The sequence below is a fragment of the Charadrius vociferus genome, unplaced genomic scaffold, assembly GCF_000708025.1.
Source record: "Charadrius vociferus isolate BGI_N301 unplaced genomic scaffold, ASM70802v2 scaffold266, whole genome shotgun sequence".
NCBI lineage: Eukaryota > Metazoa > Chordata > Aves > Charadriiformes > Charadriidae > Charadrius > Charadrius vociferus.
The window spans coordinates 2,019,927-2,031,766 of NW_009649114.1; the positions used below are offsets into that span (position 1 = coordinate 2,019,927).

The 11,840-nt window shown below is 63.4% G+C and overlaps 1 protein-coding gene across 1 annotated transcript in view; it reads left to right on the top strand.

Annotated features, from left to right (window-relative positions):
- Positions 1-11,840, top strand: part of PLEKHA6 (pleckstrin homology domain containing, family A member 6) — a 19,220-nt gene that overhangs the window by 2,028 nt on the left and 5,352 nt on the right. Inside the window, 11 exon segments of the mRNA XM_009888292.1 lie at positions 24-133; positions 1,377-1,573; positions 1,785-2,276; positions 2,676-3,127; positions 3,130-3,185; positions 8,502-8,570; positions 8,969-9,049; positions 9,320-9,469; positions 9,937-10,032; positions 10,949-11,060; positions 11,219-11,358. Coding sequence (XP_009886594.1) covers positions 24-133; positions 1,377-1,573; positions 1,785-2,276; positions 2,676-3,127; positions 3,130-3,185; positions 8,502-8,570; positions 8,969-9,049; positions 9,320-9,469; positions 9,937-10,032; positions 10,949-11,060; positions 11,219-11,358 — 1,955 coding nt within the window.

Consider the following 11,840-nt stretch of genomic DNA (forward strand, 5'->3'; position numbering starts at 1 on the left):
TAAACCCTGTTCTCCCTCCCCAGCCGAGCCCGGTGTAGGGGCGAGCGTGGCCAAGTGGCAGCGTGGGCTCTCCCGCACGCCCGTGCTGATGCTGGCGGCCAGCAAGGTGTCTCTTTGCCTGTGGCTTCTGCAGGTGAGGGCAGAGAAGTGACCTGGGGGTGTCATAATGTCCTTTGACTTGTGACCCTGATGGGGACGGCGCTTTGCGAAGCTGCTGCCCACGAACCGAGCTCTGCAGCCGCCTGCCCGCGGTTCCATCTGCAGGAGAGGGTTTTGGGGGGATGGTTTTGTTCAGAGAAGGGTAGAAAGGGTCCCCGACGGCCGGGAGAGGTCTGTGCTGCAGCACCCGCGCTCCTGCCACGCTGCGGCTTCACCCCTGTCTGTGTTTCCCCCTCTCTCCGCGGGCGAGGATCCCCGGACAGGAGGTCTCTCTTCGTGCCCGTCCGCCACGCCAGCACCCAGCCACTGCCTAGGTAGTACCTTCTTGTGTTTCTGATGCATGCAGGAGGGTGAGGGACCCGCAGGCTTGCCGGCATGCTCCGCTCGCCCCGCTTGCACTAACTCGGGACGACTGGGTTTGGTTTGATCTTTTGCTCTGGCTGCAGAGCTTTTGGAGGCACGGGGGGGGCTGCAGGAGGTGACCCCGCGGCCGGGCACGGTGGCTGCATGCTCTGGGGAAGGGGAAGACGGAAGCCTAAGGGAAGATTTTAATTGGATCCCCGATATTTTTTTAATTTTTTTTTATTTTTAAGAGATTGAGCCCTGAAAGTTTTTCAGGGGGAAAAACCTCCTGCTTTCTCCCTTTTCTTCCTCCTCGCTGCCTCCCATCCCTTTCCACAGACGGGATGGTTGGAAGCTTTGCAAAGGCTCTAAATAGCCAGACCTGCCTTCCAGCACCTTCCGCGTGGAGAGTGGGCACTGACACCTTAGACCAAAAGTGAACCTTTTTCCCCCAAAAAAATGTTGTCTGGGCCAAGAAACCACCTTCCTCCTAACCCTGCATGAACGATAACACTCCATCCAGCGCTGCTGCTCTCGCGGGGACCCGCTCGATGCTGGGGCACAGCAACGTCTGCACGGGGATGATGCTGCTCTGGTGTGGGGCCCTGGGGGGGAACTGATCCCGAGCATCGCTGGGGGCGACTGTGGGGGACATGTGGCCCCAGGGGACCCCCTGTGAGGGGACCAGAGCTGGCGCTGGCTCTGCCTGCAGAGCCTTCCTCCCGCTCGCTGCCGCCGAGGATGCATGTGGCTGGGGCAGGGAGGGAAGGAAGGACCGTGTCTATCTTCTGCGGTGGCGGGACCTCGTGCCGGGGTGGAAATGGAGCTCTCACCCTCCTGTCTGTCTCTCTCCCCACTTCTCTGCCTCCCTGCAGGTGACAGTGTGCTGGGTGGAGGAGATGCCGGCGAGTAACGAGCAGTCCCTGTCTCCCCAGGCTGAGCACGCTGGCATCCGGACGTACTTCTTCAGCGCCGAGAACACGGAGGAGCAGGAGTCCTGGATCCAAGCCATGGGCGAAGCCGCCCGGGTGCAGATCCCCCCGACCCAGAGGTCAGCACCCACCATCTCCCTGTGCCGCCCCGCTCCCCTGCTCTCGTGGCGATGGAGCGGAGGGGCCGTGCATCACAGCCGGGCACCTCCTGGGAGCATGAGGGTCCCTCTGGAGGACGGAGCTGGGGGAGCATTGGCCCCCCAAGGCTGAGGGAGGGACAGGACGTTACCGGCCACCCCAAGGGCATTGCAAAGGGAGGGTAATGCTCTCTCGTGCTTTGGCACCCTCCAGGCACGAGAAGCCGGACTCTGAAAACATCCCCCCCAGCAAACACCACCACCACCACCACCGCAACGCCGCCCACCGCGAGCACCCCAAAGCCGACCCCGACGCCAAGACCCGAGGGGAAGGCGACGGCCGCGGCTCAGAGAAGATCGAGAGGAAGTCGGAGAGGACGGAGAGCAAGAAGGAACCTTTGGCCAAAGCCAACGGCATCGCTGGGCAGGAGATGCCCTCGGAGCCCGGCAGTCCTTACCCCGAGGCACCCCGGGTACCGGCGAGCGCGGAGCGGCCACCCCAGCCCAACGGCTGGACATACTCGTCACCCAGCCGCCCTGGCAGCACCGCGTACCCCCCGCCCGACGGGGAGAGCGTGGCCCACCGCCGGGGCTTTGCCCCCCGCACCAACCCCGAGAAGATCGCCCAGCGCAAGAGCTCCATGACGCAGCTGCAGCAGTGGGTCAACTCGCGCCGGGGGGCCAACCCCCCCGAGGAGCTGCGGAGGTGAGGGCTGCGGGGGGCTGGCTGGGGGCAGAGGGGATGGGGTCCTGCTCCTTTTCTCCAGGGCTGCCCCTCCGGTGATGCTCTGGGAATGATTTTCCCCTTCCCACCTGCTTTATCCCCTCCTGGGGTCAGAAAATCTCCTTTCTGGGCTGTCCCCACCTGCCAGCTGTGAGCTGGGCATGGGACACCCTGAAAAGCGAAGCAGGGTGGATTTTGGAAGGAAGGCCACCGTGGGGTCTGCGGGAGGAGGGATGCCAACCAGCCAGCTTTCCTGGTGCTGGTGTCAGAGCTGCCTGCTCTCAGGCTGTCCTCGCTCACCGGGACCTCCGGCTGTGGAGCCAGGGGCCGGGCACCGCCTGGCTACCAGCCCGGCTCTCACGGCTCTCTTCCCCCCTCCAGCCCCACCAGGTTTTACCCAGTGTCTCGCCGGGTGCCCGACTACTATTCCCCCTACTCGCCCCAGTACCCCGAGGACTACCAGTACTACCCACCCGGCGTGCGCCCCGACAGCATCTGCTCCATGCCCGCCTACGAGCGGGTGAGCCCGCCCTGGGCGCTGGAGGACAAACGGCACTCCTTCCGCAACGGGGGCACCTACCAGCTCCGCGACTGGAAGGAACACCCCGGTTTTGGCCGGCAAGACGTCCCGCTCTGGTTGCCCGGTCCCGGGAGGCAGCCGACCTACTTGGATGAGGTGGATGCAGCCTCGGGCTCCCTGCGACGCATGTCGCTACAGCCCCGCTCCCGCTCCGTGCCCCGCTCGCCCAGCCAGGGCTCCTACAGCCGGGCACGGGTGTACTCCCCGGTCCGCTCGCCCAGCGCCCGCTTCGAGCGGCTGCCGCCCCGGGGAGAGGAATTTATGCCGACCCCACCACCTTCATGATGAGGCGATCCATCAGTTCTCCAAAGGTGAATGCCTGTCGGCGCTCGGGGGGCATAGGGGGACCCTCGCTGGGGACGTCAGGGCAGGGATGCTGCAGCACAGCCTGTCCCCAAAATGCCACCAAGTCTGTGGCTTGCACCAGCCAGGGGGCTTTAGGTCCCCTCTTGCTGTCCTGCAAAGCTGCTCAGGTTGTGATTGTTTCCTTCTGGCTGCTCCTTCGCTGCTGTGAGCCCAGAGGGATGGGATGGGATGGGATGGGACGGGATGGGACGGGACGGGATGGGATGGGATGACATGCGATGTGATGTGATGCAATACAATGGGATGCGATGCAATACGATGGGATGGGATGCGATGCAATACGATGGGATGGGATGCAATGCAATACGATGCTCAGGGCCACCAGGAGTGATGTGCTCCCTAGCAGGGAGCGCTGGTGTCCCTGTCTCGCTGCTGTGCGCCCCAAAGCCAGGTCTGACCCCGCTGTGGGTCTGGGCTCTGCCCCTGCACGTGCTTTCTGGCCTCTCGCACACCTCTCACGTGTCTCTGGTTTTGGGGTTGGGGGGGTCTCCTCTCTTCTCAGTATGACTATCTGGGTGACAGACGGCCCGTCCCTGCGGGAATGTACCCGTACCACTACCCGGCATCCCCCACCGTCCACGACAAAATGGTACGTAAGCTGCTGGCGCCGAGGGGGTGAGCCCTGGAGGACCGGGGTGCTTAGAGCCCCCCCAGGAGGTTGGCCAGCTCGGGGGGCTCCTTCCTCAGACGGCTGAGGAAGAACCATTCTGCTCCAGGGGCAGCTTTGTGGGTCAGAGCTGGGCTGTTCTGGGGCAGGTTGGGGCCGCAGGTCCCTTTACTGGTGTCTCTGGTCCCTCCCGGCTGTCCCCAAAGGAAACCCTGATGGAAAGGCCCCCAGTTCCTGCCCTGCAGCCCCCTGTTTGCGGGAGCAGTGGGACACCCTTGGACCCCGGTACGCCCCGCGATGCTGGCCCAGGCTCGTCACCCCCAGGGTGGTCCCCGGCTGAGGCTGACGCACACCCGGCACCTCTCCCCCCTCTTGCTTCCTTACTTCTGCCTACAGCTGCTGCTTTTTCCTGCGTTGCGTTTCCCCTCGGAGCGCTGAGGGGTTGGAGCCGGTGGGGTGAGACCGGGAGGTCCCCCCGCAGGGCATAGTCCCAAAACCACAGGGCAGGACCGGCTCCCGTTGGAGGAGGGAGAAGCACGAGTTACCATAAGCTACCCATGCCGCCATCCATCCTCGCTAGCCGCAGACGCAGGGAGAGGGCACCATTAGCCGGGAGGGAGAGCCGGGAGGAGAGCGGGTCTCCCGCAGGGCACATCCGCGGCGGCTCTCCCGGCTCTGTGCCAGGGAGGTGCCTCGCTTCCCCGGACGAGAGGTCTTCTCATTTCCGTAGCCTTCACCTAACCGCTTTGCTTCTTCTTTTATATGTTTTGTGTGTTCGTTTCTTGCCGCATGCCTGCTGGCTCCTGGTAGGATGAACTTTTAGACCTTCAGTTGCAAAGAAACCTAGAGTATTTGGACCAGCAGGTAGGCAGAGCTGGCTGCGAGCCTCACGCTGCTTACATCCCCCTGTGCCCCGTCCCCAGTGGCGTCCCCTTCCCTCCCGGCACAGCATCTCTTCCCCTAACATCCATCCTCACCCTTCTTGGCATTAAAACAGCACGAGTTGTCTTTGGTTTGCTTCTTCCATCCTTCCCGTCTGTAGAAAAAATCCCTCGATGGTGCCTTCTGTGTGGTGGGCTGGAGTTGGTGGGGGGTCTCGGGGGCAGCCGGGGCAGCTTCCCACGTGCCCAGGGCCTCGGGGAGCTGCTCCCGGGGTGCCGGGGAGGCAGCCAGCTCCGAAATCCTCCCCGGGTCGGTCCGTACCGTGCTGCCTCGGGGTGATGTGGGACACGGATGCACGGTGCCAGCGTGGCCATGCTGAGCGGCGTGTCCCCACACCCAGCAGTGCCACCAGTGTCGGTGTGAACCGGGCTGGTGCCCCCAGTGCAGGGGGTGGCCAGGAGAGCCGTGGGGAGCCGGATGGGTGCGAGGTGGTTTCGGTGAGGTGCTGGCCCTGTTCCTTCTTGAAGGCGAGAAGCTTGATGCAGGGCTGGCGTGAGGTACCCGCTGGGACCGATACCAAAGCAGCAGCTCCCAGGTTTTTGCATGGCGGGGGGTGTTTGGAGGAAAGCTGTGAACTGATTTCATCCCAGGAGCGGGGTGGGGGTAATCCGGCTGGGAGAGGCCCCCCCGCCCCGGGACTGGTGGGGTGGAAATTACAGGCACGGGCTGATGTCGAAGCCAGGGACAGGAGCCGTCAGCCAGTGCTGCAGCTCAGGCGCTTGCCTGCAAAAGCTGGGCTTGCACTGAGAGACAATCTCGTTAGTCTGCAAATCTCCATCGGTGCAGTAATCGCCAAGATCTGTGTCTGCCTTGGAGCGGAGCCAAGGACAGGCAGGAGCACTCGCTGCAATAAAAGCTCTCTGGATTATTTCACGGCCGTCGGCAGCAATGCTCGCTCTCCGAGGCTCTTTAAAACGCTGCCTAAAAAGGCTCTGCATCCCCTCCTCCTCTCCCGCTGACCTCTGGAGAGACTAATGCGGAGTGACGCTGTCAAGTATCTCTTTTCAAAGAACTTGCCGCTTTATTTTCTCTCTCCTTCTTTGTCCGATTATGGGGATGGCTCCCTCGGCTGCACCCCACCTTGCTGACTGCCCCCCCCGTCGGGGTTTGATCCCTGCGTTGTGAGTAAACTGCCGTCAGTCACCCTTTGGACCTCGAGGGTCCTGGCCGTGGGGTGCGAGGGGCTTCCTTCGCATCGTCTGCGCTGGGCTGTGGGCTCCTGCAGCGCTTCTGCTGGCAAAGGCAGCGGTGAAGCTCCGGTGCCGCTGGTTTGAGCGGCTCCACCACGCAGTACCGAGGGACCCCGCGGCCGGTGGCGGCTGCGTGCCCTGGCAGCAGTGCGCTGAGAGCAGCAAAGCCCCTTCCCCGGGTTGCAGGGGTGTAAAGGGGCTCCGGGGTCGGGGTCTGCCTGGACAGGGTGGGCTTGTGTCTGGGGGGGCTCGGCACAGCCCGCGACAGAGCCGCCGTCTGGCTGCAGCTCTGGGGAGATAGAGGCATGCCGCACGCCGTCGCATCCTTGCCCTGCGCAGCAGCACGGCTGCGATGTGCCATCTCCACGGGAGCACCTTGTTCCCACGCGGGGGATGCTGCGGTCCCCAACCCCAGGCTTCGGTCACCTTCCCCTGTGCCCAGAGCTCATCTGTGCCTTGAGGAGGGCTATCCCAGCCCCGGCCCCTCCGCGAGGGCAGGGCACCGAGCCGTTTGTCAGCACGAGGAGTGGGGTCCGTCTGTCCGTCTGCTGGGACCACACTGTGCGTTGCAGCCGGGGGCGTCTCTGTGCAAGCTTGTGTCTGTGTGTGCAGTTTGCTGCCGCCCAGCTCGGAGCTGGCTCCATTTTATCTGTGTTTTCCCCTCAACAAAGTTTTCAGGGCATGCAACCAGCCCAGGATGCTCTTCAGTGCACAAACCGGAGCAGCAGCAGCTCGGGGCAGCCATCCCCATGTGGCTCAAGTCTCTGGGACATCTCTTGGAGGTGGCATCTTGCAGCCCGATGCCCCGAGGGCTCGTGGACCGAGCCGCCCCGCTGCTCTGATGGCACCCGAGCACATCGCCGCTGACCTCTGAACTTTCCTTCCCTGTCTGCCGCAGATGAGCGAGAGCGAAACCCTGATCAGTATGGTGAACAGGATGGTGGAGACCTCCTCCCCTAGGGCTCAGCTCTACATGCAAGTAAGCCTCCGGCCGCCGGGCCGTGCATGGCTCGTGCATGGCAGCCACGCCAGCCGCCCCGCGCTCCATCCCCGAGGTCACCTCCTGCCATTTCCACTCATGCAGACTCCAGTATCCATGCGGCTCTGGCACATCACGCTCTCGGGGACCTGCTAGTCCATCACAGGCTTTGCTAATCCATCCATGAGCCATTAAAACCCGGTAAATCCTTGTGCTGAGAGCACGAGGTGGGGACGCAGCGGTCCTGAAGTCTCATCCTCGTCTGGGCTGGACTCGGGTGCTTTGCTCACCCTCTGTTTGCTGTCGTGTGTTGAGGAGGCGAGGAGGTGTGGGATGATTTAAAGATGGGAATCCAGCCCAAGGCTCTCTTAAACCAAAGCACTAACTCCCATAACAGGGAGAGGAAACAGCTTTTTATCCCCTGAGGCTCTGTCTTGCTCTGTTCCTCAGCCCGGAGAGGGCTGCAAAAGCATCGGGATGTCCCTGCTGATACGGGGCTGCAGCTCCAAGCATGGGCAGGTCCCATCGCCTGGGAATGTGTCTCCAGATCACAGTGACCCGCAGCCCGTCGTGCTGCCAGCCCCGGGCAGGGGGGTCGTGGGGCCCCGCCGTGCTGCCCAGGCCATCCCCTGGCTGTGTGAGCGTGCAGCGACCGGGCGATCGCCGGGGTTTTCCGAGAAGGAGAAGGTGCCTGTTCCCATCTGCTGTGCGCGGGGAACGGGGATGTGCTGGAGGGCGAAGCTGGAGCTGCTGAGATGCTCTCGCTGGCCAGGCTCCCTGCCCGGAGGCGGCAGCATCCCCATGGGCCAGGCTCTGCCTCCAGCCGCGCTGGGCATTTCCCAGGTTCAGGTCTATTTGCATCGTCCTGTGGTTTTAAATGGCTCTAAAGTAGCGTCTTGCTTTCTAGCAATAATGATCCCCTTCTTCCTATCTTATGCCTTTCATCTCGAGATCTTGGAGGCATTTAATTGGTGAGGTCCCATTAGTAATTTAGATTTCCAGGAAAGGAAAATGACTCACAGAGAAGCCGGATGGTAAACAGGCCCTGATGCTGCTGCTGATTTATAGGTGTTTCCACTCTGCTAAGTGGGATTACAGCTTAATCTTTCTGCCTTTGTTTCCCTGCCTGTGAAATGGTGGCAGTTATACACCAGGCGGTTAATGATTCACGAGGCATCTCTTTAACTCAGCTCTTGGCGTCCTGCGGAGAGGTTGTCTCCAGCTAATCCCCATGGCTCTCCCAGCTGATGGGCACTGGGGCTGGGGATGGGGAGGGAGGTTGTGCCTTCATCCGAGCCACCGGGCAGAGCCAGGCGCGAGCTCCAGCGCCGACATCCCGCGCTGCCTCCAGCACCCGCTGCCTCCCAACCGATGCCGGTGCCTGCCCGGCCATGCCGGCTATGGGGAACACCCGCCGCCGCCTCCAGAGTTTCGGCTCTCGCCTCTCCTTCCCCACTCACAGGGATGGGGAAGAGGGACTGGGAGCTGCCTCACCTTCCCCAGGGGCTCCCGGAGCCGGGCTCACCCCACGCTCTGCTTGCAGGTGACACCCTTCCCGGAGGCCTACAGGGAGACACTGCACGCCTACAAGATAAGCGAGCAAGACACCGATGTAAGAGCAAACGTCTGTCCTTGCGTGCCACCCCTCTGCCCCGTGCTGCTGCCCCTGTCCCCTGCAGCAGGTCTGCTGTCCCCATAGAGAGAGGTCCCACACAGACCTGGTGATGCCCTGAGTGTGGTGCGTGCTGCCCGGGGGCTAAATCCCCTGCTGAGCTTAGCTGCTTGGTCTTGCCCCACGTCCACATTTGGCCCATGTCACCCTGGCCGGGGCTGAGGTCCCTGCAATGACAACGGCAGGCTGGAAACCCTCCCCAGGACCACCGGGTTGTCCCATCAAACCAACCCTGTGGGCCACGTCCTGGCTCTATCCCATCTCTCCCGGCTGATCATGGAGCCGTTCACACGGGTGCTCTCATCCTCTCCTCCTTTCTCTGTCCCTCCCGGGGACAGAAGCTGCTGGGGAAGCTCTGTGAGCAGAACAAGGTGCTGCGGGAGCAGGAGAGGCTGGTGCAGCAGCTCCGGGCAGAGAAGGTACGTGGTGGGGGGCTCAAGCGGCCGTCTGGGGATGAACCTCACTGCATGGCGATGGCCATGCCCAGGCAGCACCTTCGTGGTGAGGAAGCAACATGTCCCGCTCTGCTGGGGACAGCTCAGTGGGGACATTTCTGAGCTGGAGGAGATGCCCTGGCCATGCCACGGTCTTGGGATTCACCACACTTTAATGGCCTGTTAGGGAGAGGGACTGTCGCTCCTGCACTGGGTGGGCTCTCAGGACTGCGCCTCCCTCCTGTCCACCCCCAGGAGAGCCTGGAGAGTGCCCTGATGGGGACGCACCAGGAGCTGGAGATGTTCGGCAGCCAGCCCGCCTACCCGGAGAAGCTGCTGCACAAGAAGGAATCGCTCCAGAACCAACTCATCAACATCCGCGTGGAGCTGTCGCAGGCCAGCACGGTAACGGGCTGCCCCTCCGCTGCGCTCCCTGCCTGGGGGGCTGTCTCCCCCATCCGCCGCCATCTCTCTTTTCTCCCTTCCTGTTCATAAAAAAAGCTAGAAGGGAAATCCCCTCGGCTGGCTGGGGACCCGGACAAGCCAAAGTCCTTCACTGGGGACAAAGCCAATTAACCCTGGTGGTGCCGAGCTGGCACACGTGCCGGGAGTCATCTTGGCTCCCGCTTCTGCCTCTGCCTTCCTCTCCGTGCTGTGCCCGGTGTGCCGTCGGCACCAGACGCTCCCACGGGCACAGCAGGGCTCGTACCCCCTGCTGCCACCCCTTCCCCGCCTTGGCGGGGGTGTCACGTCGGGTGCAGCGTTCTCCTGCTTTCCCGGGTGCTCCCACGCCGTGCCGGCGCAGGCTGCTGCCCGCCGGGGGAGAAACCTGCCGAAACCCCCCTAACCCATCCACCTTTCCCTCCCCGAAGGCCTTGGCGAATAGCACCGCCGAGTACGAGAGCTTGGAGAGCGAGGTGTCCGCCCTGCACGACGACCTCTGGGAGCAGCTGAACCTGGACATCCAGGTGAGCAGGACCCCGCTGGCCCCGGGGTCCCTCTGCCACCCCTGGGGTCACCCCCCGCACACCCCCCCCTCGCCAGCCTTGGGGAGGTGGAAGCCCCCTGGTTCCTTCAGCCCCAAGGAGCTGCTTGCAAGTGGCTGCTGCCTGCTCAGCCCTCGGCGGCCACCTTTGGCCATGGGCACGGGCAGAGGGGTTTGAGGAACTGTGGGCACACGGGTGCCATCGAGGGGCTGCAGCCCAGCGCTCCCCGTGCTGCTGGGGCTCCATCACACAGAGTCACAGCATCCCAGACTGGTGGGGGCTGGAAGGGCCCTCTGGAGCTCCCCCATCCCACCCCCCACCAGAGCAGGGGCACCTCCAGCAGTGGCACAGGACGGCGTCCAGGCGGGTTTGGGATGGCTCCAGAGGGGGAGACTCCCCCACCTCTCTGGGCAGCCTGTGCCACTGCTCTGCCGCCCTCACAGCAGAGAAGGCCCTCCTCAGGTGGAGATGGAACTGCGTCTGGTCGCCTTTGTGCCCGTTCCCTCTTGTCCTGTCACTGGGCACCGCTGGAAACAGACTGTTCCCATCCCCCGGCACCTCCCTTGAAGGATTGATCAGCGTTGATGAGATCCCCCTCAGTCTTCTCTTCTCCAGACTGAACAGCCCCACGTCCCTCAGCCTTTCCTCTTAAGAAAGATGCTCCAGTCCCCTCATCTTTGTAGCCCTTTGCCAAACCCTCTCCAGCAGTTCCCTGTCCTAAGCGGGTGCCCCGGGGAGCGGAACGATGACTTCTGGCGGGAGATGAGTCGTGGGTGTGATGGCTCAGACCCCCCCTTGCCTGAACGCCCACGGGTGCCGCGGCTCGGCACGGGGCTGGGGTGCGGCAGGGCTGGCGGTGGTGGGAGCCACCCTCACCGCTGCCTTTTCTCCCCTCCAGAACGAAGTGCTCAACCGGCAGATCCAGAAGGAGATCTGGCGGATCCAGGATGTGATGGAGGGGCTGAGGAAGAACAACCCATCCCGCGGCACGGACACTGCCAAGCACAGAGGTGAGCAGGGTCCGTCCCTGCCCTTGCACAGCACAGACCCCAGCGTGCCGCGGTTTTGGGGCGTCCCCGCTGCCCGTGCTGCCTCGAGGCAGGCGGCGGCGCCCGCTCGGGGAGGAGAAAGCCCCAGTGCATGCACTTACTTCTGCTTTTCTCCGCAGTGGCCATCGGCCCCTCGGGGACGTACAGCTCCAACAGCCCCGCCAGCCCCCTGAGCTCGGCCAGCATCACCAGCCCCCTCAGCCCCTTCTCCCTCATCTCCGGCTCCCAGGGCTCGCCCACCAAGCCGGGACCCGGCGAGGTGAGTTGAACTGGGGTGTCCCTAAGGAGCTCTTTGCCACCATCGGGTCCCCAGCCTGGCCCGAGCCCTCGCTCTCGGGGGACGGGCGGGCAGCAGGCACAGAATGTGGCTCGGTTACCTCGTGGCTCTGCCTGGGGACACCGTTTTGGCCACGTGGACGGGCTGCGGTGTCCCCTGGTGACATCTGGGTCTGAGGTCCTTTCGGGGGCTGCAGCTGGGCTTTGCAGCCTTTGGGTTCCTGCATCAAGCAGCCCTGAAAGCTGAGAGTAGCTCTGCTCCAGCCTTTGGCTTCAGGACCAGCTCCTGCTGCCACCACAGTCCCCTCTCACCGCCTTTGCTTGCGGTCCAGCAGTGCTGGTCTCACCTTCGGCCACGTGAAGTTTAGGGTGGGATCTGGGGAGTCCCCAACCCCGTCTGGCTGCACAGAGGTGATGCCAATGTCTCCTGGGGGCTGCCAGCCCCGAGCTGGGCACCCCCTCGCT